This window comes from Diceros bicornis, chromosome 2, assembly GCF_020826845.1.
Source record: "Diceros bicornis minor isolate mBicDic1 chromosome 2, mDicBic1.mat.cur, whole genome shotgun sequence".
Taxonomy (NCBI): Eukaryota; Metazoa; Chordata; class Mammalia; order Perissodactyla; family Rhinocerotidae; genus Diceros; species Diceros bicornis.
In genome coordinates this window covers 20,978,664-21,004,731 of record NC_080741.1, presented here as the reverse complement: position 1 = coordinate 21,004,731, position 26,068 = coordinate 20,978,664, and the positions used below count along the sequence as shown (strand labels likewise).

At 36.1% G+C, this 26,068-nt stretch overlaps 1 protein-coding gene across 5 annotated transcripts in view; it reads left to right on the top strand.

Moving 5' to 3' along the window:
• Nucleotides 1-26,068, top strand: part of ATP2C1 (ATPase secretory pathway Ca2+ transporting 1) — a 144,512-nt gene that overhangs the window by 61,504 nt on the left and 56,940 nt on the right. For 4 of the 5 annotated variants that reach the window (XM_058553233.1, XM_058553200.1, XM_058553224.1 and 1 more), the window contains 7 exons: nucleotides 3,080-3,190; nucleotides 4,501-4,617; nucleotides 7,170-7,259; nucleotides 9,355-9,390; nucleotides 12,668-12,729; nucleotides 13,283-13,391; nucleotides 25,894-26,049. In XM_058553233.1, coding sequence (XP_058409216.1) covers nucleotides 3,080-3,190; nucleotides 4,501-4,617; nucleotides 7,170-7,259; nucleotides 9,355-9,390; nucleotides 12,668-12,729; nucleotides 13,283-13,391; nucleotides 25,894-26,049 — 681 coding nt within the window. Of the gene's footprint in view, nucleotides 1-2,843; nucleotides 2,908-3,079; nucleotides 3,191-4,500; nucleotides 4,618-7,169; nucleotides 7,260-9,354; nucleotides 9,391-12,667; nucleotides 12,730-13,282; nucleotides 13,392-25,893; nucleotides 26,050-26,068 lie in introns of those variants that run through there. The other variant, XM_058553215.1, reaches the window with a different exon arrangement.

Sequence of the window (26,068 nt, the reverse complement as noted above, 5' to 3'; positions counted from 1 at the left end):
AAAATGAAGCAACTCCTCCTCCCCTACTTATACTTTTCTTAATTGTTTTCTAGAGCATTTATTGTATAACACATTATTTATAGTCTTTTGCTCCCTATTGGTGTGTGGTTCCGTGAGGCTAGAGTTCTTACCTGTTTGGTCACTTTGTGTCCCCAGTACCAAGAACGGTGTCTGGCATTGATTATGTGTTGAAGGACTAAATGATTAAGTGAATAAATGCTGGCCACCTTTTAATACTTCATTCTTGCCACGCTCTCCGCCTTCTTTGGGAACTTTGCACATTCAGCTCTCTCTGTTCTGGCATCCCTTCCCTTAGGGTAGCTTCTTGTCTTTCACTTCTACAAACATCACTTTCTCACCAAAACTTTCCTGTCCTGATTATAATCTCTGATTGTGAGCTCTCAGCCCATGGACTTCTCCTTCGTAGTAGTGATCATTTGCAGTTTTCCATTTATTTGCTCAATTCTTTGATAATGTCTGTCTCCACTCCCCACTCCAGGCTGTTTTTGCCCATTGTTAAATCCTCAGGGCCTAGCACCGAGTCAGGTTCTCAGTAAATGCAGTGCTTGTTGAAAGAGTAAATGAAGGAACAAATTAAAATACTCTCATGAGCCATGTAATTAATGACCCATTTGAGCTGGTAAATCTCTGTAACATTAAAAAGAAATAGGATTAAAATTCAGTAAGTTCCATAATTTTAAGTTGACACAGAATCTGGTTAGTGTAAATGAGTTGACGTCACTACCTTTGGCCAAGAATTTATTGTGCTGTAGCCTCCCTCTGTTGTAGAAATCCCTTCAGTGAAATCAGTCCTTATCAGATAGACATCTAGCCTCTGCCAGAACACATCCAGCCCTCTTCCTTCCAACTCCAGAAGTTGGTCTGCTGTCAACTCCTCCTTTGATTTGGGTGTTGCCCTCTTTCACATGGCAGCCCTTCATATATTTAGAGTTACCATCAAGTCCCTTCAGTGTTTTATCCTTTATTTAATAAAATAATCTCACTTCCTTCTGTTGAGATTTATCAGCTCTGTTGGGCCCATGGAATGCTCCTGAGGGATTTTATGTTGAGTATGTTCCCACATAGACCCTATCTACGTACCAACCAACAAAGCATTACTGTAAAAAGACTTCATGAGTAAGGCTCTTGTACTGCATATTGGGTACTAGAGATTACAATTTCCAATTTATTAATGATAGGAAAGTATATTTTAATAGAAAAATTCTTACAAATGTAGCTTTACTAACCTTGATTAGTACTCATTGTATATTGAATATGTACATATAAATATTAAATAGTTTTGTGAGAAAAATAGCTATTTGAGCACTTATGACCAGTGGGTCAAATGCTATATTAATGGATGTAATCTTCATGCAGTTTTGGACACTACATATCCCCATTTTATGTATAAAGAAACTGAGATACAGGAATAGTAGAAATAAAAGATTTTCTTAATCACCTTGTCACTGCAGGCAATGCAAATATATTTGATCTTTCTTAATTTTGCTTTATGATCTCCCAAGATAAAATAACCATGTCAACTGGTTTAGTTCTCATTGCTTTAAGAGCCAAGTCATTTTTGGAGGAATTTTCTCTAGTATTTATCTTAGGTGGTTCAATGAAATCTTTCCCCCGTCCTACCTTGTTTTATAGGTTTGAAATAAGGGCATTCAGTGGCTCTGAAACATGTATACAACTCTTATGAAATTTCCAATTTTTTCTCTAAGTTTGTAAATTTTTAGTTATGTAAAAATATTATGCTATAAAATAATTTCAAGACTTTCTTTTGCATGAAAGAGAGTTAATCTGTCTCTAATTTCCTTGAAATTTTTAGTCACTAATATCTTCTCATCCAAAGTGGAAAAATACTTCTGCTCTTTGCTTTAAGGTACTTAAACATCAAACAATGCCTTTTTAATAAATGAGATTAGAAAACATGTATTTGATTGTTCCAGAACTTGGCAACGCTGAGGAAAAACTTTTTTTTCCACAGCTGTTTACCCTTTTTTGGAGTAAGGGCAAAGATTTTTTTATGGATACAGGCCTCTATAATGACACTTTAATAATAATAGAAACTTAAATTATTCTTTGGTTTCATTTGTTGTCTTGAGGTGTTGCCTCAAAAAAATTTTAGGGAAATATTTTATCCTGCAAATATTGATAATCCAAGGTTGAAAACATTTCGCCTGAAAGCTTAAAGACTTGTAGCTTGGCGGGAAGATGATCACTTCAGTTTTAGTATTATTTTGATTAGTGGATTTGTGGCAACTGAAGTGTTTTCTTCCCTAAAGTTTCAGTGGGGAGCTTTTGTCTTTCTTTCTCCTACTTACAAAACTTTTTGTCTTTAAAGAATCTCAGCTTAGGACCCAAGGACCCAAGTCTGGGTCGGGGATTTATTTCTAGAAGTGCGTTAAACACTTTTCTGTAGATATTTGCTTATGAAGCTGCATCAAGTAGATACCACAGTTACCACCATCTCTGTGACTTACCCTGCTTGTTCACAGCCCCTTCGCTAACCTGTGCATCCTTTGCTTGTCTGGTCTCTTTGGCTTTTTGTTTTTCACCTAGTTTGGGAATAGATCTTTAAGTGTGACTTGCTGTCATGGTGCTTCGGAAGAGTAGCCAGGTGTCCTTTCTGGATAGTTAAGAAATGAGCTGACCAACAGGAGTAGTTAAAATGGAGAAAGCTTTGCTGTTCCTTGTCCTTTGTGTTAAACATAATGAGTTTAGAGGATTATGACTACATGTAATCATCAGGATCTGCTAGACAGGACATCTGTTTTACTTTTTACTCGTTACATTGGTGTAGAAATAGCATCTTTTTTATTTAATGTGAAATTATTTTGTGTTCTAGCTGGCACTGGTGGCTTAAATTTTGAAATGTGCTTTCTGGAAAAATAGCACATGGTTAGTATAAAATTATCTTATTAAGACTAGATACTCATTATTAGTCTGAAAATATTTGTTTTTTAACTCTGGAAAAATAAGTTGCTGTGAATGTTTGGGTTTTCATTTATTCTAGACTGCATTAGAATTGTTCGGTATGTTCAAATATTTTTCCTTTTATTTTATTTCCTAGGTTGCACGTTTTCAAAAAATTCCTAATGCTGAAAATGAGACAATGATTCCTGTATTGACGTCAAAAAAAGCAAGTGAATTACCAGTCAGTGAAGTTGCAAGCATTCTCCAAGTAAGTGCTTGGTGGGGAGGAAGGAAGTAGATAGTAAAATCAGTTAGACTCTGTAGATAAGTGCTGTCCAATGGAATTTTCTGTGATGACAGAAATACTCTGTTCTGTGCTGTTCAATATAGTAGCCACCAGTTAAACATGACTATTGAGTACTTGAAGTGTGGATAGTTTAGCAGAGGAACTGAATTTAATTTTATTTAATTTTTGCTCATTGAAATTTGAATAGCTGCATGTGGCTCCTGGTTACCTGATTGGGCAGTGCAGCTCTAGATCATTAGCATTGCCAGGAATTATTAGTGCTGTGTAAGGATTAGTCCGATTGGGAAAATAATCAATTTAATTATTAATATAAAGTAGAGTTAGGAATTTATCTTTTTATGTTTTATAAAGTAAAGTAAAAGCTAAGTACAAGTTTAGAACTGCAAATAAATGTTGCTTATGTAATTTAATCTCTTCCTGGTTTTAAAAAGCATAATCTAATGAAACATCAAGAAAAGAATATTCCTTGTTTTTTCTTCAGAATTCATTTTGATGATGGCATTAAAAACATTGGCTTTCTTTTTTGGGGGGGTTTTTTGGTTGTTGTATTTATACTTTGTTTTATTTAAAATATATTTAAGTGTTGAAAGACTCCGTTATTGAACTCTGTTATAAAGCCAGAGAAACTAATTATTGTAGGGATGCAGGTAATTTCATTCTTTAATAATAGTTATAATAATAAATCACGAGAGACGGTGACTGAAGAATGTAGGTGGTGTTTATAGAACATAAAATGTCCCAAGAACCATTGAATGTTCTTTTGGAGAAAGTAATTTTAAAAAACAACAAAACAACGATGGAAACAAAGAAAGCTAATTAAAATGTACTGATATTTTGCTTTCTATAAATCGTGTGGCTGGTTTGGGTTATTCCTCTTTCCCCATAGAAACTCATAAGTTTTTTGTTTATTAAACTCTACCTTGCTGCTTACATTAAAAAACAATTTTTTGAGGTATAATTTACATAAAACACAATGTACCCATATTAAGTGTACAGTTTGCATTTTGACAAATGTAACCACCGTCACAATTAGGATATAGAACATTTTTATCACCCCAGAAAGCTCCCCCATGTCTCTTTGCAGTTAATCCCTTCCAGTATATTGTCTCTGGCCCCAGTCAACCACTGATATGCTTTCTGTCACCATAGGTTAGTTTTGACTGTTGTAGAAGTTCCAGTAAATGTGATCATACGGTATGTACTCTTTTGTGTTTTTCTTCTTTTGTTCTCTGCTAACATTTTCAGTAAGTTTTATATGTAAAATCTAATAGGCTGATCTTCAGAATGGTCTAAACAAATGTGAAGTAAGTCATAGGCGAGCCTTCCATGGCTGGAATGAGTTTGATATCAGTGAAGATGAGCCACTATGGAAGAAGTATATTTCTCAGGTGAGATGTTTTTATTTCCTCCTCTGCTGTATAATTTACATGTGTTTTTCTTAGTATAGTTTACTTTTGTGAAGTTATTTATGGAGAAAGGAAATAATTTTTTTAAATGTTTTTTTTTACCTAAATTTTTCCATTTGCTAGGGTTTACTGTTAGGTTGGAATTTCTCTAATTTTTAGTTTGCAGATCTTTAAGGGCTTACGGATATGCCACATGGAGGTGCTACTATTAACAGTAGTTTCCTTTGCAGATGTCTAACTTATACTTTTTTATTATAGGAATGCTAATATTTTTAAAAGTAATATGGTCAGCTTAGAAAATTAGTAAAAGTAAGTTAGGTAATTTGAATCCAGATTGCCTGGTTACAAATTCCACCTTTATTCTTACTAGCTGTGTATGATCTTTATTATCCTCTGAGTCTTATCTATAAAATAGGGATAATAATCTTGGGAGATTGTAAGCTATCAATAGATGATAGCTATTTTTAATTTTATCAATATCCTAATCTTTTCGGAAAGACTTACTATAGGAATTTTTTCTTATCTTGATAACAGGTATGTTAGTGTGAAAAGTTACAAGAATCCTATGGCCAGTTTTCACCCAGTACGATTAGTTTGCTAAACAAATTCTTTTTAGTAAAGAAAATTTCTAATGCCTTCTAACCTGCAAGTTTTGTTTTTTTTAAGATCTATGTTTAACTTTTCTAAAGGACCTTGCCTGTTAATGAGCCCAAATTTACCAGTCTTAACTTTGCAAATGAGTTTGTCTAAAGTAGAAAAACTGAATTTTTAGAGATTAAAAGAATCCTGTGTGTATCTGTTTTGTTTTTATGGAATATTTTTATATGCATATTTGTATTCTCACATTTACCACATTTCCACATTACCTAAAACTTCAGGAAGTTTACTCTGGATTTATAGACTACAATGATTTGACTTATCACTAGGCAGTATGATTTCATATTTTACTTTCTTGATCCTGTTTCAAAGCTAGAGTACCTGCATCATGAGATTGCTGTGAGAATGAAATAAAGCAGTGCCTGTAATATAGTTAGGCACAAGCAACAATTAACAGTAAATACAAGTTGTTAATCATAAAGCCCTGGGCGACTCTTTTCTCTTCCACAGAGAACACTGAATTTGTCGTTCTGTAAACATTGTCTGGAGCCTGCTATCTACCAAGTGGTGTCCTTAGTGTCATGGCACAGCTTTTTTAGACTGTGGGCCTTGTCCTCAAAGGGTGATGATAACAGCTAACTTTGAAGAGGGTTTTATGGTTTACACAGTGTTTTAATGTATATTCTTAATTAATCCTTACCACAGTCTTTGGTATAAGGTACTGTTTTACTAGGTGAAGAACCCCCAGGGCTTAAAAAGATTAAGGTCACACACAAGTGGCAGGAGCTGAATTCAAACCCAGGTACTCTGACTCAGTCTTGTGTGTGGTTTGTCAGCCCTGAACCGTATTGCAGTTGTAGTTTTATTTTGCTAGAGCAGTGATTTTTCAATCCTCTATGTACTAGAATCCCCTGGGGAATGCTTTAAAGTGCCAAAGCCTTGGCCCTGTGCCCCGAGATTCTGATTTAATTGGTCTGGTGTGAACCTGGGCATTTGTTAGAAGTTCTTCACGTGATTTTGATATGAAGCAGGGTTGGAGTCACTGTGCCAGGGAGTAGAGCCATGAAGGACGTGGGAGGTGGTGGCATCTAATCTCAGCTTGGTAGCCAGGGGCTGGGGCTCTCTGCTGGGATGGATTCTTTGTAGCCTAGTTACTTTGCAGCTTTGATAGCAATTGACGTCACTCCATCAAAGGAAGAGATTCTGGCAACAGAGCTCTGACATTTGAGTAGGATGTCCAACTGGAAGAATTTAGGGTGGCTCTGGTACTTGATCATTTAAGTGTTGCCTGATGTGGTTGGTGCTCTGGTCTTGTTTCTTTAGATACTATTAGATACTATTTAGATACTGTTAGATACTATTGCCTCTGTGAGATAGATATCAGGAAAACCAGCCTTGGGAAAATCTTCAGTTTCTTCTGTGGAGAGGATCTTACTGTCTCTTCTTACCTGTCCCAGGTAATGAGAAAATTACGAGAGTCTACATTTGGTTTATTTTATGTATCTTCTCAATTAACAAAAATAAGTGTTTACACTTAATTACATTTAAAAGTCACCACTTCCTAAGAGCTCCTTTTCAGAAAAAAAAAAGTATCAATACTTAAAACTAAGAATTTACAAATTCCTTATAGTACACATGTATTTTTATTATATTAATTCAATAAATATAGCTGTTTTGAATTTCTGTTGAGGCTATAATAAGTGGGAAATGATTTTTAAGCTAAAGATTTAGGTTAAACTTGGATAGAAAACCTAGATAATGAGATTCAGACATTCCTCAATATTCCTATACTAAGTAAATTAGTGTAGATTACAATTCTGTGGTTGACCCACATAACAGAAATCACTGTTGTTATTATTTTTTTAAGCTTTTGCTGTGATGGAACACAACTGTGATTCATACAAAACTGTTGAATTGTTGTTTGTTTTCACTTTCAGTTTAAAAATCCCCTTATTATGCTGCTTCTGGCTTCTGCAGTCATCAGTGTTTTAATGCATCAGTTTGATGATGCTGTCAGTATCACTGTGGTAAGAGAAAATAATATACATATTTTTAAATTTTTGGTTAATCATATAAATTAGGATTGGTTTTTATTTTGAAAAATGAGTTGAGAATGTATTAATGTCTCTTCAGGTTTTCCTGTTAATATCCAATTTCCAAACATTACTTGAGATTACTGCAAATGTCTTAATGTCTCTTCAGATTTTTTTGTTAATATCCAAATCCAAACATTACTTGAGATTACTGAAAATTTAGTTGCAGTAATCTCAAGTGATGTTCAAGGCTCTGTTATTGGCACGCATGAGAATTACTTAACAATCTGATAATTTCACAGATATGAAATATTTTATAATAATTTTCCAGTTAAATTTTCAATTTATTTTACTTTCAATTGAGAATATCTTTTGACTAATTGTGAACTAAAGCCTGACATTTGTGAAATTAAAAATATTATTTAACAGTGCACACTGTATTTACTCTATAAGATTTTTATTCTTTCCAGCTAGGTTATTCTAGCTTTCATTGCAAGTTTCCTCATCTTTTTTTTCTTGCCCCCGTTTCAATGTAGAATAAAAATTTATAGCAAGTACAAGCATTGATTAAAGCAAGTGTGTTTTGCTGAGAACGCAGTAGAAATTAATGTAGAGCTGCAATTCTCGAACTCTTGCTTTGTACTCCCAGGAGTCTCTGAGACCCTTTCAGGGAGCATATGAGGTCAAAACTATTTTCATAATACTAAAATATTATTTGTCTTTTTGCTATGGATATTTGCATAAATGGCGCAAAAGCAATGGTGGGTAAAACTGTTAGAGTCTTGGCTCAAATCAAAATAATGGCACAAACTGTACTAGTAATCATTGTTTTCTTTCATTATTTCTCTTAGGAATGTTTTTGATAAAACAGTAAAAATTAATTTTATTAAATTTTGATCCTTGAGTGCATACCTTTTTAATATTCTGTGTAATAAAATGGGAGGTATGTATAAAGGACTTCTGTATATTGAAGCATGATCGTTGTTTAAAGGAAAGGTAGTTGTGGTGAGATGAACTAGCCTTTTGCTTGAAAGAATGGGGCTGGCCCCATGGCTTAGCGGTTAAGTACGTGCGCTGCGCTACTGGCGACCCGGGTTCGGATCCCGGCCGTGCACCGACGCACCACTTCTCTGGCCATGCTGAGACCGTGTCCCACATACAGCAACTAGAAGGATGTGCAACTATGACATACAACTGTCTACTGGGGCTTTGGGGGAAAAAAAAGGAGGAGGATTGGCAATAGATGTTAGCTCAGAGCCAGTCTTCCTCAGCAAAAAGAGGAGGATTAGCACGGGTGTTAGCTCAGGGCTGATCTTCCTCACAAAAAAAAAGCAAGATAGATCAATGGATTGTGATATAACAGGTTATCGAAAGTTCATTGATATAATTTTAGAGTCTACCTTGCAAGTTGCTTTTAAGTAACTAATACTTGTCTAATTTTGGTGTAGTAGCTGAGAAGAATATCCACAATCATCTGAAAAAGTTTTTAAAATACTCCTCCCTTTTCTAACAATATCTGTAGGAGGCTGGATTTTCTTCGTATATTTCAGCCTAATCGACATATTACAGTGGATTGAAGGCAGAAGCAGATGTGAGGATCCAACTTTCTATGAAAGCAGACGTTAAAGATAGAAAAATCGAAAACTTCCACTTTTCTCACAGTTTTTTGGGGGGGAATATGTTTTTCATAAAAAGTGTTATATGTGTTAACGTGTAAGGGTTTATTATCTTTTTAGATGAATTAATAAGTAGAAATTAAAACTGAGTAATTGAAAAGTATTTAATGTGGTAAATATCAGTAGATATAACCCACATAAACAAAAGCTAGTCCTCAGTTTGTAAGAACATAAAGGGATCCTGAGATGAAAAAGTTTGAGAAGCTGTCCTAGGGGAGGCAAGCTGCTGTCAACTGTGGGTTTCTTCCCCCACAGGCCTCAAGGAAAAGTTGTGATTTCTCCCCAGCTGATCTCAATGTTTAGTGCCTGGTGTCTTGGGATTGCAGATAGAGTCAGAAAAATAAAATACAGTTAACAATTATTTCTGAAGTTACCATGTCTGATTTAAAAGGTTGTTTCTTTGTTTTGTGTAGGCAATACTTATCGTCGTTACAGTTGCCTTTGTCCAGGTGAGTAGGAAGCCTGTTTTGCCAAGATGTAAATGGTATTATAGTTTATTGCTTAAAAAAAATAAGGTGGCTTATGGCAAAATCTCTAGTTATTGGGGGATGGTAATGTCAGTCAGAACAATTTATTCTTTATTTTTGAAGTCATTTCAGAAACAGACAACTCTCCAAGGAGGTCTGTGGGACTAATTTGACTGCTTTGATTTAGGTAGTGGCATGAAGAAAATCTAGTTTTTTATTTGATGATGTTAAAGATAATGGAAGCAGATGGAAATGAACAACACAGTACATGTAATAGAAATAAAATCCAGCAATAGTTTAAATATTTTTTCCAGTTAAAATGTTGGACCAGGGTTTTTTTTCTTTTTAATTGAGGTAACTTTGGTTTATAACATATGTAAATTTCAGGTGTACATCATTATATTTCAACTTCTGTATGGACTACATCATGTTCACGACTAAAAGTTTAGTTGCCATCCATCACCGTACAAATGTTGGGCCAGGGTTTAAATTTCTTATTCCTCCACGGAACGGATGTTCTGATCTAGATCAAACTCCCTATGCAGCAAAGACATTGAAACAGTAAATAAAACATATGAAAAGGAGCCCCCTTTAATAATTAATGTGAATAGTGTGGAGATAATGTCAGGATTTTTATTGATAAATGGCATAAATAAAAACATAAGATTAGTTTTATGTTTATTTAAATACCTGATAATTTCTGTAGATTTTAGAACAATGTGACAAGTCACATTTTATTAGCTAAAAGTTTTAAAGCATGGTTAATAAGAATATACAAAGATTATTCTAATTTAGGGAAAAATTTTATATGTCATATCATCCTAAAATTCGTGTTGTTTTGAACCTGAAGACTGTATTTTAAGTTGTTGTTGTTATTTTCATATGTAATTTATTCCTTGGATATTTTCTGTCATTATCCAGGCCTCCTATGGTAATCACTAACTTAGTAAGTTATTAGTTTTATAGTAACCCAGTGTAGAAAAGCTAATTGGAATCAGATTATCTGCAGCAAGTTTGTGAGCTCCATCCATAGACTGTCAGGGATCCTATTTCTAGGGAATCCTCTTGTTTAGAACAGATAAAAGTTGCCCTAGGGAAGGTGGAGCTGGTTAGTCTAGCAGAGGTCCTTACAGGCTGAGAATCATTCAAGGCAGTTATGCATTTGGCCATGTGGGCAGTATAACCCACTGGACCAGTAGCCAGAATCCTCTTGCATCTTTAATAATGCTACAGATGTATGGAGTGACTGTCTTCAGAGGGATTCCTACAATATTATCACTGTGTATGGAAGACCTTAATAGCTTGTTTTTTTTGGTAAATAAGGAGCCTCTATCCCCCAAAAACCCCACAAAATTGCAATTTTAACATAATTAATGTGGAATTTTACACAAAGATAGTGTGTTAAACACTTTAAATGTAGTGGCTGAAACCATCTGTTAAATATCTTTGTGATAGGTTGGCTCATTTGATGGAAAACTCAGGAAAGAAGCAAAACATTTATGAAAAGCCCTGTTTCAGATTGGTAGGTCTGGTTTCTTACATAGATGTGAGCCTTTTCCCCGAATGTGCCTATGAAACCAACAAAATAGTCTATAACAGCAATTAAAAACTCGCTCTAAAAAGATCCTGTTTACTATCAGTTGAACTTACCATAATGCTTTGTCAAAAAACTCTGTCAAAAATCTATCAGAAATTTTTAATGCTTTATCATTATTTAGTATTTATGTTTTTACCTGTGTTTTAGGAGGAGAGTGCTTTTTATGTTCTTTTTATATTTATGTCTGCCTTTATTTTCCCTATCTTGTTTTAATGTCCATTCTCCATCCCATTATACACCCTCACAGCCATAAAAATAGCTAATTGTTCTGTATAGTCGTATATTGATGGCACCTTACAGTAAATTTAAAATATAACTTTTGGGCATTCATTAGAGATGCTATCAGATTTTTGGTGGTGTGTTAAATCATCATTTTGATATAGAGGTATTTTTGTAGTTGTAGGGAGTAAAGGCTAAGAAGTCTGAAGAGGGAGGTAAAGATTGGGCAGCGTCTGTGTCATTTATTACTAGGATCTAGAATTGGTGAATGTTTTCTAGCCTAAACTTCCAAATTCCTTAATATCCTTGGTAGGTTTGAGGAAGGAGTGTCTTATAATTTTTATATTGATAGATTTTACCTTACTCTTGCATTTGTTCCTCTTGCTTAAGTAAAGACTGATTTAGTTTTAAGTTATTCTTAAATGGCTTTGTGTTTTCTATCTGGAAAGGTTTGTGATGAGTGTGAAATTTTGATTAGTATTAGCACTGCAGTCACTTTAAAACACTGTCCAACTTACACTCCCGCTACTCCCCCTTCTCCCTTTTTAACCTTAGATCAAAAGATTGGTGTGCTTAGTGCAGACATGAGACAAAAATAGCAGTGATATTGCATGAAGCAAGACTGCTCGATGGAAATGTGGATAGTATAGTGAGGTGAAGGATGTCTCTGACCCTTAGCTATGATTATATGGAAGGAAGAAGGCTGAAGCATCACAGCATTAGGGCTCTTGAGAATTTCCCCTTTTGGATAATTCAGGGTGATGGGAAAGGTGTTTGTCAAGGTAAGGCGAGCCACATCTCACTTCCTGTTTAACGTATGTTCTTTCCAAGCAAACTTATTCCATAAACCTTTGCATTTAGCGTGGGCTTAAATCCTCAAAGTAAATGTTGCTTGCTGTTAATTGTCTTTGACTTCTTTGATCATTAAACACTAAACGTAAAATTATCTTAATTATGAGGCCCAAGGATCTTTACTTTTAATGACTGAAGATTATATACTCTTTGGACACATGCATCAGTTTTATTCATTTTCTTATAAATAACTTGACCTTAGGTTTGCACATTGAATATTAAAATATAAAATATAAAATTGAGAATAATTATCAAATTGTTTGGTCACTATAACGTTATTTAATAAGGGACAAGCTTTTATGTGTAGGAATGTAAGTATTAGTAAAGGAAAAGATAACAATTGGGGGACTTTTTAAGTAGTGATTGAGATCAATATTTAATTAAGTCTAACATGGAATATGTTCGTAGGAACATACATATTTGCATTTCTTTATAAATGTATTTTCTTAATACTATGTTGTGCTTTTTTTTTTAAATAGGAATATCGTTCAGAAAAATCTAACATGGAATATGTTCGTAGGAACATACATATTTGCATTTCTTTATAAATGTATTTTCTTAATACTATGTTGTGCTTTTTTTTTTAAATAGGAATATCGTTCAGAAAAATCTCTTGAAGAACTGAGTAAACTTATGCCACCTGAATGCCATTGGTATGGTCCTTGTTTTTGATTTGAATTTCTACTCTTAAAAATAGAAACGAATGTGACTAGTACACTATACATTGTGGCCCCAGATTTGTCTAAACATAACGTAGAAACCATTAATCTGACATGAAAAATTCATGCTCTATTCAGTGTAGTAGGTTGTACTATTCAAAGTTTAAAGTTCTATTTTTGAGATTCTTGAGACATGGATTTATTCAACAGAAATTTTTTTATGTACAACTTTGTGCTATGCACTGTTGTGGGTGCAGTGATGCACAATCAGACAGACCCAGATGATTCAGAAGGTATCTTCAGTTTTCACGTTTTACATTTGAACAACTGGTCAGTTTTTCCAATGCTTCTTTTGTCATCTGAGCATCCTAATTACCAAGAGCACAAAAACGATCCTTTTCTTGATTCTTATATCTGACTTATCTCCTTAGAAGTGGTAGTAAGACAATATGTTTTCCCTCAGGCAAGCCCACTGGAAATAATTTTTTAAAATAAGTGACATGTCTTTTCTTTTTTCAGCCATGGTTGTTTCTGTTTCATGTTACAGTGTGCGTGAAGGAAAATTGGAACATACACTTGCACGAGACTTAGTTCCAGGTGATACAGTTTGCCTTTCTGTTGGGGACAGAGTTCCTGCTGACTTACGCTTGTTTGAGGTAAGTTTGGTGTCTTAGTCTGTTTGGGCTACTGTAACAAAATACCACAGACCAGGTAGCTTATAAACAACAGAAATTTATTTCTCACAGTTCTGGAGGCTGGGAAGTCTAAGATCAGGGTGCCAGCATGGTCAAATTCTGGTGAGGGCCTTCTTCCTGGTTCATAGCTGGTGCCTTCTCACTGTGGTGGAAGGGGCTAGGGAACTCTGTGGAGTCTCTTTTATAAGAATACTAATCCCATTCATGAGGGCTCTAGTTTCATGACCTAAGACACCTCTGAAAGGTCCCACCTCCTAATACCATCATCTTTGGGGGTTAGGATTTCAACATATGAATTTGAGGGCAGAACACAAACATTCAGACTGTAGCATTTGGTTATCTATTTGTGAGAAGTGAAAATACTTGGATGTAGATTAAAGGATAGACATAGCAGTTTTAAGGATTATTAACACATAGTTGATTTGAGCATTTTGTTTTCTAGTTTAAAAAGTGACATATATAAACATATTTTTATTTTCTTAAAATATATCTGTCTTTCTCATAGGGTCTTTTGAGGTGTCCATTTAGTAAATCAGCAGATCTTTATAGAAATGTGTTAGGCATTGTGGGAGACAGAAAGATGATGTGATAGAATTCTTGCAATCAGGGAGCATACTATTTGTGTACACAAATCACCTACCATAAAATAAGATAGAACTTGGTAAGTGAGTAAGAGAAGTGCAAAGAATGGAGTATGAAAATTTAGAGAAGGGAGCAGTTACTTCTGATTTGAGTGAAATCAGAGAATGCCTCAGACAGCACAGCTTTGGCGGTGATAATTGTAGTACTGGACAGAGATAGAGAAGACAATGAAGCAATAGTATTTAGATCACTCTTAGTGTTCCAATATATAATATGGGCTAGAGTATGTGAAGGGTAGAAAATGTGTGATGGAATCAGATTCAGGGGGGCCTTGGATATGAAACTCCACTTCAGATTTTATTGGTTAGGAATTAGCTTTGAAGGTCATATGCAGCTGGCAAATGATGTTACCCTTTATCTGGCCAGAGTGTGTAGAATAGATTGAAGGGATGGAAAATAGAGTTGGGCACCTAGTTTTAAGAGACTCTCAAAGCCCATTAGTGTGCCAGTCTCATCTATTATTGGAATCAACAGGCTGTTCATTAACACCTACAGAGATGTGAGTCTTTGAATACTTACTATGTCTCAAAATATGATGTTCTTATATAGAGGTTATGGAAAGCCTGATAACCTTATTTAATCTTGAAATAGGGCCGGCCCCGTGGCTTAGCTGGTAGGTGGCACGCGCACCGCTACTGGCGGCCCGGGTTCAGATCCCAGGCGCGCACTGACTCACCGCCTCTCTGGCCATGCTGAGGCCGTGTCCCACATACAGCAACTAGAAGAATGTGCAACTATGACATATAACTATCTACTGGGGCTTTGCAGGAAAAAAAAAAAAAAAAAGGAGGAGGATTGGCAACAGATGTTAGCTCAGAGCCGGTCTTCCTCAGCAAAAAGAGGAGGATTAGCACGGATGTTAGCTCGGGGCTGATCTTCCTCACAAAAAAAACCCAAAAACTTGAAATAAAGGCCTTTTTTCCAAATACTTAAAATTTATCCTTAGAAAGATATCAGATTGCTTTAATTGGTGAATGAAAATAATTGATAATACAGCAAGTATTGGGAATGTTATTAATTTTATTACCTTCTTTCTCTTCTTAGTAGGTCTTTTTATGTCTGTTTTACTCATTTCTTCTCCCTTCCTCCTATCCCTAATACTTAGTTTATGAGAAGACCTTGGATTATTCTTAGAGATTCAATAGGCCTTAGAGATTCACTTGATATAAATCATCTTCGCCTCTCCCGAAGAACTCTAGTTTGAATTCATGGAGTTTATGTCATATTTGTTCTGGAGTACTACTCTTCCAGTTTAGAAGCAGACCTCCTCAGGGGGATAGTCAGAAGATGGTGTTCCTCATTGTTTGAACAGTTCTAGCAATATAATGACATAAAACTTCAAAACATTATTTGGCTTGGTAAAGTATTTTAGGGTTTTCATTTAAATTGATTGTTAACTGATCTGAGAATTAATTTTCTCAAAGTCCACGTGCTAATAGGAAGAAATTTGTGAGAGTATTGGACTATTACATATGATATTCACTCAGCAAATATGTATTGAAGATTTACTCTGAGTTCAGTAAGAGGAAATTTTTGACCTTTTAAAGCTTGATGCTATAAAAATTAGAAGCGTATGCTTTGTGAAGTATTTTATTAGTTGTTATTGTTTTCCCCCTACTTGTTAATTTTTCAGACACTTCATTAGCATGCTTTATTCTACAGTGCTGTAATTAGTTGATTTTGTTCCAGTTAATCCACCTTTACAGGTATAGTTGAACATCTTTGTCTCTATCACTTTTCTGCCCTATTCATTTTACCTGCTACCTGGTACCACAAGCAGGCTTTTGTAACTACTTTGACGGTAGATTGAGATAACTTTCCTGAATTATTTGAGCCTTTCATATTCCCTGTAGATTTAAACGTACTGGCTTAAGACATAATAAGGCTGATAAGGTTGATTTCTCTTTAAGACACAGAAGCTACTAGCTTTTTGGAATTAAATTGACTTATTGAAATTGGATGATTTTGTAAGGCTACCTGGTCATTTGATGTTCCTGCGTGAAATAAACTCTTCATTAGGACTTCAAGGAAACAGAAAACTCCTCAGTTGGATTTCACTTTAGAAAAAACAAGCCCCCATTTGCAATGTAATTCTCTTCATCTAGACTTGGCCCAAGGCCAAGGTTGCCACTTGAACATTGTTATGCTTCAACTCTAGGGTTCCTCCCAGAAATTTCAGTGGTTCAGATTTTGGCTGTAAATCTTGCCTGGGCCTTCAGTAGCATCTTGTCAGCACGTTCCTATCTCGACTGCTGTAGAACTTTTATCGTTATTATGTGTTCATAGACTGTCTTAAGTCAGCTCAGGCTGCTGTAATAAAATACCATAGACTGAGTGGTTTAAACAACAGACATTTCTTATAGTTCTGGTGGCTGGGAAGTCCACAGTCAGGGTCTGCAGAGTTTGGTTTCTGGTGAGGGCTCTCCTCTTGGCTTGTAGCCTTCTTGCTATGTCTTCACATAGCAGAGAGTGTGATCTCTCTTCCTCGTCTTAGATCTCTCTTCCTCGTCTTAAATCTCTCTTCCTCTTCTTATAAAGCCACTAATCTCATTATGAAGGCCTCACCCACGTGATCTCATCTAACCTTAATTGCCTCCCAAGGCCCCATCTCTAATTACCATCACATCGGAGATTAGGGCTTCAACGTGAAGTTTAGGGGTACACAGTTCAGTCCATAGCAGGCTGAGACTGTCATTTGTAAACACTTTTTAAAGAAGATTAATATTGACAACTTAAGGAATTTTGTATTTTGTTTTCTTGCCTGAGTCAGTTTTCCATAGTCAAGGAATGAGCCAGTGTGTTGGTGACAGTAACCTTACCAACCATAGGAGCTTTACAGTCACTAGTGCAGGTGGGATAGTAAAACTTAGAGGAATTGAGCTATGGACATGTTTTCCAGTTTTTTTCCTGATGGTTTTTATTTTAATTTTAATGGTATTTGAGAAGAGGCACCATTGGCCAGTTAATTGGTGGTAGTCAATATATGGTCAGGCAGGGACTTTAGATGAAGCAGTCTTAATAGACTGTGTATAGTTGCATAGCAGTACATTTTGCTTTTTTTGAAACATAGCATATTTTCCATATTGCTCCAGGTAAAGTCTATAGCAATATTTGAACAAAGAATTCTTTGAAAGAGAAAACAATGTAAGAGTCAGAGGAAAAGAAGGTTTCTTTGTTTGTTGAAAATATTTTACCTCTCTCAGCTATAACTCTCTAACTAAGCCCAAAACATTGCCTGAAATGTAGCAAGATCTTTTTTCACTTGGAGTTCTGAGTGATTAATCCCATCGACACTTTCTTTTGTGGCTCATGTGCTTAGGGTTAGCCCATATCATTCTGTGAAACTGTCTTCAAGATCTAGACGTTGAGTACAAGTGGCTTCTTTTTTTTTAAACCCAATTTTGATATGATTTTCTACATGTATCAAACTTCTTTTAGAAAACTACCACTTAATGTGGCTGAGAGCCAAGAATTAGCCATTTTTATGACTCTGGATTATCAGACCATTTCAATCTGGGCAGAAAGATTATCTCCACTGGCAGTCAAGATCTACTGGCACCAGGCTCAGAAGTCCAAACTTAGAACAAGCTAGTAAGCATTACATAGTGAGCCTTTTAACCTCATGAATCCATGTACTTTGTTAAAGGATAGTAGTTTGGCTCAGTGAGTAGGTTTTGGTGTCTTTAGGGTTGTTTCTTCCTGTTCCTTAGTTCTCAGAGAGTAAAAACCGAAGGTAATGATCAGTGTGATTGAACAAGCACACATCTACTTTGGCTGCCTATCAGCTGAAGAAGTTAGAGATAGTCTCTTTGAAATCTCACTTAGCCATTATGTCCCTTTCTGCAAGGCTCACATTCTTGCACACTCTTTTGCTAAGAACGACTAGCAAGCAGCTTCCTTTGTGTTGGGTAACTCCATTAGTGGAGCTATCTTTCTGTGTTAGAGCATTCTGACTTCCTAAGTTACAAAATACTTTTTCCATTTACTCAGTGAAAACCTTGATATTCTGTTAAAACTCAGGTTCTGATTTGGTTTGCTATGCTTTTTCAAAAAAAAATCTTTTCAAACGTTTGCTAGAATATAAGCATATAGTGATACTTTAAATTTACTTATTTTGGTAATGAAGCTAATGTAGACAAAATGTAATTCCTCTCTTTGGAAATCAGTCGTGTTAAGAAGTAATTTTAGCCATTCAGTAAATATTTGAATACCAATATACCAGGCTTCAGGGCTAGGAAGTGAAAAAGACACAGTTTGTGCCATTTCTACTGGGAGATACCAACTTACAAGCAACTGTGATTCAAAGAACAAAATGTGTCTGCTTATGAATAAATTGACCATGTGAGCTTAGGCACGCCGCTTACTATTTGCAGGCCTCAGTTTTCTCACTGTGACATAGAGTTACCCTGGGACAATGCATCCTAACTTTTAATGTGCGTAGGAATTGCACATGTGGGTTAGAACATGTGTGTTCTGTTTTGGCAGGCCTGGGGTGGGGCTGAGATTCTGCATTCCTAACTAGCTTGTAGTCCCTGCCAAAAGTGCTGGTCCATCCACCACATATAAAAATATCTTTTTTAAAAAAACAGCTTTATTGAGATATAATTCACATTGCAAACAATTTATACATTTAAAATGTACCATTCAGTGGTTTTTGGTATATTCAGAGTTGTGCAACCATCACCAGAGTCTAACTGTAGGATGTTCTCACCATTCCCAAAAGAAAACTCTTACCTTTTAGCAGTCACTATAGTCTTTTCCCCTGCCCTAGAGCCTGGCAGCCATTAATCTGCCTGCTCTGTCTGTATACATGTGCCTGCTGTGGACATTTCATATAAGTGGAATTATACACTGTGTAATCTTTTGTGTCTGGCTTCTTTCAATTAACGTAATGTTTTCAAGGTTCATCCACATTGTAGCACGTATCAGTACTTCATTGCTTTTTATTGCCAAATAGTACACCAATATATGGATATACCACATAATTGTAAATCCGTTTACATTTAAAGTGATTATTGATAGAGAAGGATTTTTCTGCCGTTTTGCTATTTGTTTTCTACATGTGTTACATTTTTTATGATCCTCAATTCCTCCAATCTCTCCTTTTTTGTGTTTGATTTTTTTTTAAGTATACTTTGATTACCTCCTTAATTCCTTTTTCTGTGTATCTTTTATTTATTTTCTTAGCAGTTACAGTGGGGATTACAATTAAAGTCCTAAATTTGTAACAGTGCAGCTTGAATTGATACCAGCTTTACTTCAACAGTGTACGAAAACTTTGCTCCTATACAGCTCACTTTTTCCACCACCTTCGTGTTGTTGTCCAAATTATCTTTATACGTTGTATGCCCATTAACATAGACTTATAAGTATTTTATATATTTGTCTTTTAAGTCAGATAGGAAAAATAGAGGAGTTACAAACTCAAAATACAGTAATACTGGCATTTGTATTTACCTACCTAGTTACCTTTACTGAAATTCTTTATTTCTTCATATAGCTTTGAGTTACTTTCTACTCCTTTTATTTCAGCTCGAAAGACTGTCTTTTAGCATTTCTACTAGCAGTGAATTCTCTTAGCTTTTTTTAAATGGGAATGTCTTAATTTTTCCTTCATTTTTGAAAAACAATTTTGCTGGATATAGAATTCTCTTTGATAGTTTTTTTTCTTTCAGCATTTTAAATATTTTGTTCTGCTGGTCCTATCCTCCATGGTTTCTGATAAGAAATGGGCCGCTAATCTTATTGAGGATCCCTTGTACGTGATGAGTTCTTTCACTCTTGCTGTTTTCAAGATTCTGTCTTTGTCTTTCAGCAGTTTGATTATAATGTCTCTCAGTATAGGTGTCTTTGAGTTTATCCTATTTGGAGATTATTGAGCTTCTTTGATGTATAGATGCATGACTTCGATTAAATTTGGAAGTTTTCATCCATTATCTCTTCAGATATTCTTTTTGCCCATTTCTATTTTTTTTTCCCTGATACTCTCATATTGCTTATATTGGCATTTTCTGTGGTATCCCATAGGTACCTTAGGCTCTGTTCACTTTTCTTCATTCTCTTTTTCTCTCTACCCTTCAGACTAGTTAATTTCCATCATCCTGTCTTCAAGTTTGCTGACTTTTATTCTTTCTTGTTCAGATGTGCTTATTGAACTCTTCTAGTGAACTTTTCGTTTATCAAGATTTCTGTTTCCTTTTTTTTTGTTTGTTTTTTTGTGAGGAAGATCAGCCGTGAGCTAACATCCATGCTAATCCTCCTCTTTTTGCTAAGGAAGACTGGCTCTGAGCTAACATCTATTGCCAATCCTCCTCCTTCCCCCCCACCCCCCAAAGCCCCAGTAGATAGTTGTATGTCATAGTTGCACATCCTTCTAGCTGCTGTATGTGGGACACGGCCTCAGCATGGCCGGAGAAGCGGTGTGTCGGTGCGCGCTCAGGATCTGAACCTGGGCCGCCAGTAGCAGAGTGCACGCACTTAACCGCTAAGCCACGGGGCCAGCCCCTTCTGTTCCCTTTTTATAATTTCTTTCTCTTCGATGATATTCTCTTTTGTTTAGTCATTTCTTTCCTGATTTCCTTTAGTTCTTCATGCATGGTTTCCTTTAGGTCATTGACCATTTAAAGTCTTTATAGTAAGTTCGGTGTCTGGCCTTCCTCAGGGACAGTTTCTATCATTTTAGTTTTTCCTGTGAATGGGCCATACTTTCTTGTTTCTTTGTATTTTTTCTTGAAAACTGAGTATTTTGAATATTATGATGTCATAATTCTGTACATCAGATTCTCCCTTTTCTCAGGGTTTCTTGTTTTTAATTGTTGAGGGCTGCAGTGGGTCCAGTTTGTTTAGTGACTTTCAAATTATTTTTGCAAAGACTGTATTCCTTGTTGTGTGTGGTCACTGAAGTTTCTGTTTCATTTTCTCAGCATTCACTCTTATCCATCTGGAGCCAAAAAGGAAAAAAATAAATGCCACTCTCCTGTCTTTGCAGCTTATGTCTGAGCTGGGGCACTTCTTCAACACTGAGCTAAGCTGCCTACAACTCTGCTTTCACTTTTACCTCCTGCTTGCACCAAATCCACAGATCTGCCAGAGCTGCAAACCTGGGGTCCTCTCAGGTCTTTTCTTAGCGTGCATCTGGTTCTGAGCATATGTTTTGCACTCTGTCTTCCCTGGTGTGTGAGGTGGCCCTTCCAAGCCCTTATTCCTTCGAGAAAGTTCCACTTCAGCCTTCCTTCCCAGTCTTTTTGGATGTGTCTGTTGCTTGCACTGTTCTCTGTCCTTCTAGCTGGAGGAGGGTGTGGGTGTGAAATAAAGGTCATCCTCTGTACCAGTCCCTCAGGGAACTGCCAGACAGGTCAATATACAACTACAGTATTTTAAGAACGAGGTCCATATTAGCCCTCTGACTACCAGTAAGCTGTACCAGGAACACAAGCTTCCATCCTCATGGCCACCGCTGCTTCTCTGGGGAATGGGGGATAGGAGACAGTAAACAAAAATGCCACAATGCTTTCTTACCAAAATTCGGTTTCCATTGTCTTCATTAAGCACTCCCTGGTTGCTTTAAGTTTTTGATTCCAGAGTTGATTCTGTCAGTTTTTGCCAGCTTATGATTGTTTTAGTGGAGGAACCAATTCTTTGGGTGCCCTACATCACTATTTTCTGTGACATTACTCCTGAGTTGTAGTTTTTATATTGACTTCAATGTATTTTTCTGGTAGGTGAATTTGATAAATTGATTTATTGTATGTTACTCCCTCTCACTGTGATTCATCACTGAAACTTCACTTTTAAAAGTTTCTGAATTATTAAACATATACAGACTTGTAAAAAAGAGCAGTTTACAAATATCTTAGGATGCAAAGATTTTAAATTGGCTTTCGAAAGAAATTGAGTAGAATGTTGGAGAAGGTGTATGGTATATTTGTGGAATTTAGAAACATTCCTGTTCACTAAAAACTGATGTAATCACTCGTGTTTGACTTTGGCAGGATGTATATTTCTGTAATAGTGTTATCATTATATAGCTCAGAAAACCACTCCATACTTAGAGCATTGGGAGTGTTTGTTATCTTAGATTGTATAAGCTTGAGTCTGCTTAGTGTTTGTTGTCTGATTTTTATAGTTCAGTGGTTAAAAAGCAATGTGAGCTGAGGAATGCTATTCATATTTAAAATGCTGAAGAGAACTTTTTTTCTCATTAAGTCACTAGAATTTAAAAAGACAACATAGGCGGGTTAGAAGTGATACTTAGTGTCTTTGTTTTAAGATTCTCATTCATGTTGGTAGGAAAGGACTGTTGCAAAAGTACATCTCTTTTTGAAATTTGGTTTGTTTTAATGGTCTTAGTGAAATATACTGGAAATCATTTTTAACCTAATGTTGGCCGTTAAATTATTGTCAGTTTGATCCAGTTGAATCTGTGTGCCTGAGTCAGAAAGTTAACAATTCATACCAGCATTTACCATGGGATAAAATTCATTTCATGTAGCCTTTTCAGTAATGTGTAACACTTAGTTGATTGGGCTTTGATTGTTAACAAGCTAGAGCTCATGAAAAATTTTTAATTATATTTTCCTTCATTTGAATAAACAGTAAGAGGAATCTTAATTTTTGAGAGCAGAAATAAGGAATTTTATCATGATCTGGCAGCTGCAGATGAATATTTTGGAAGATTGTTTTTTGGGGAAAGAAATCCATTTCTGATATGCTTTTTATTCTAGGCTAGAGAGGTGATTGACTCAGCAGCATACAGTATACCAAGCTGTTCTTTAAGAACTTATTTGTAGCTGCCAGTTCCATATTAACTGTAATTTTTTTAAGCAGAAAACTTCTGGTTTTCAGGAAACCTTTGTGACTTTGGCATTTACTTTTTTTCTACCTAACCTGTTATAGGAATAATCCTGTGAATTTTTTTCAACCATTTTTATTCTGTAGGTGTTAAATATTCAGATTGTGGATTATGTATGCGTCTTGATTCTTATTTATATTCTGACTTTTGAACTGTGTGGTGTCTTATTTTACACCTTCACCAGAGTGCCTGAAGAAGAATGAAGAGAAAGTGAAACATAATCAGTTTCCCTCTTCATTAACAGCTCTTCTGGTTTAATGTTTAAACTTTGGGCTAGAAGGTGTGGCGCTAGCTGATTCTTTGATTTCATTTTATCTTACCTTTCTGTTTCTCATGAATGCAATGGATAAATGACACTAATATCTTCTCATATGAATTAAATTGTGACTTTGTTAAACTGTATAGGCTTGCCTAATTTATTAGACATCACCAATCTTAGAAATGACTTCCCTCTTCTCACTCGCTCAAAACTGCTTCCTGGGAAAATTCTTGTAGTCACCATTAAGAAAATAACTTGTAACCTAGAAAATATTCTCGCTCAACAGACATTTGAGATCTATGCAGTTTGCTACATTTCATGATTTAGACAACTTTCATTGATAATATATTCTTGATAATTTGAGTTTTACGAATTTATAATTACATAGAAGAAAAAGATAAGGGCCGGCCCCGTGGCTTGGCGGTTAAGTGCGCACGCTCTGCTACTGGCGGCCCGGGTTCGGATCCCGGGTGCGCACCGACGCACCACTTCTCCGGCCATGCTGAGGCCGCGTCCCACATACAGCAACTAGAAGGATGTGCAACTATGACATACAACTATCTACTGGGGCTTCGGGGACAAAAAAAAAAAAGGAGGAGGATTGGCAATAGATGTTAGCTCAGAGCCGGTCTTCCTCAGCAAAAAGAGGAGGATTAGCATGGATGTTAGCTCAGGGCTGATCTTCCTCATGAAAAAAAAAAAAGATAAGCGTCCAAAGATCCTTTTTCTTACATTTCAGTTTGTATACTAGACAAGGCTGATTGCTGTTGTGCTAAAAATACAAGCCTCTTTTTTGTAGAAAAACCTGATGTGATCAAATTAAAACAGTTTTATTGAGTAGATGGAGAGAAAGAATCCATGAACCAATTTTTTTTTTTTTTTTTTTGGTGAGGAATATTGGCCCTGAGCTAACATGTCTTGCCACTCTTCCTGTTTTTGCTTGAGGAAGATTGTCCCTGAGCTAACATCTGTGCCAGTCTTCTTCTGTTTCATGTGTGGGATGCCACCTCAGCATGGCTTGATGAGCGGTGTGTTGGTCCGTGCCTGGGATGCGAACCCACGAACTCTGGGCCTCCGAAGTGGAGTGTGTGAGCTTAACCAGTACGCCACCAGGCTGGCTCCCTGAACCAATTTTTAATAATAATTTTCTATGAGATTTTTTAAAGGTATTTACACTCAAAAAATGAACCACTTAAAAAGGTGGGATTTATTACCTTTCCTTCTCCCCTAACCCCCCCTAAAAAGGAAAAGCAAGGTTTAAAGTTTTGAGTACTTTGTACATAGTATGAGCTGTCAATCAAGAGGCCTGGTTGAGAACTCTAGCTCAGCTTATAACAACACTGAGACTACACAATCATTTAACTGCTCTAGGTTCATTTCTTTATTTTGTTTCCCTTCTAGGATCTAGCCCAGTGCTTGGTACATAGTTAAGGTAGTCAATAAATGTTGGGTGAGTGAGTGAACCTGTAAAATGAGTAAAATCGTGAACTAGGTGTGAGTTTCCCAGAGTGTCCTAAAGACTCTTGAGTAAGAGCTTCTGGAGTAAAGTGGATCAGAGAAGTTTGGGAAACACTATTCCATTGATTCTCAAACTTGAGTGTGCATCAGAATCACCTGGAGGGCTTGTAAATAGAGTATGTTAGGTTCGCCCTCCCCACCTCTGTGTTTGAGGAAGGGCAGTGAATTTCTAACAAGTTCTGAGGTGGTAGAGTGGTGCTAGTTCTGCTAGTCCTGCTGGGACCACACTTGGACATCGCTTGCTGTATCTATATTCCTGTTGAGGTGATTCACACTAGTGTATTCAAAGTTTTGAGAAGTGCTGCTGTAGGGGAAGCTGTTTAACTCTTAATTCAGTATTTCCAAAACTTACTTGACCATAGTACCCTTCCCGTGTGTGTGTGTGTGTGTGTGTGTGTGTGTGTGTATGTGTATGAATCATCAATCTATCACATTACACACAATGCCTATTAACTCCTTGAAACTACTGTTCTGTGGGTCATACTTTCAGAAACAGAGCCAGCTTACATCTGCAGTGTTTTCCACATATAAAATGATGATTTTTTTTGCATGCTTGGGCAGGTGACTACTTAATTGTGTTAGGAGTGAAACCCTCAGAATTGAACCCTGTTGCAGAGCTGGAATAAAATATGATATTCATGATCTGGAAGGAGACATTTATATACATTTTGATTCTTGCTAACGTACATTTGGGATAAATGTAGGGATGTATAGCAAGAAAAATTCCGTGAAAATTGAGACCAAAAGGATGAAATGATTTCTTTATCAGTACCTTTTATTCGTATTTCTCTTTCTTTTATGGTTGGTTTTAATCTGCCAAACACACTTTTAGAACTTTAGAGCATGGCAAAATTAGGAAATAATATTTTATCACGAGAGTTGAGTTTTCACTAGATAAAGATTGTCTCATCTAGTGTCTCCTTTTCCTTAGTTGTATTTTGAAATTTAGGCTAATCTTGTCTCATGGTTTAGCATTCTACTTTGCGTGTCAGATTTTGTTGACTTCATTTTTAAATATGGTTGTACTTATTCCAGTCTTCTGTCTTAGAGTAATGGATATGATAAAAGATTTGGGTAATTAATAGAAAGGAGATATTTGAGGAAGAAGTGATGATTACAGACTCTTTAGATGTTAAATGTAGCACAGAGAGTCTTCAAACTTGAACTTAATGGAATGCTTTATGTGCCCCAAGGCTGTGGATCTTTCCATTGATGAATCCAGCTTGACAGGAGAGACAACCCCTTGTTCTAAAGTGACAGCTCCTCAGCCAGCTGCAACTAATGGAGACCTTGCATCAAGAAGTAACATTGCCTTCATGGGAACACTGGTCAGATGTGGCAAAGCAAAGGTAATTTTTTTTCTTGTTT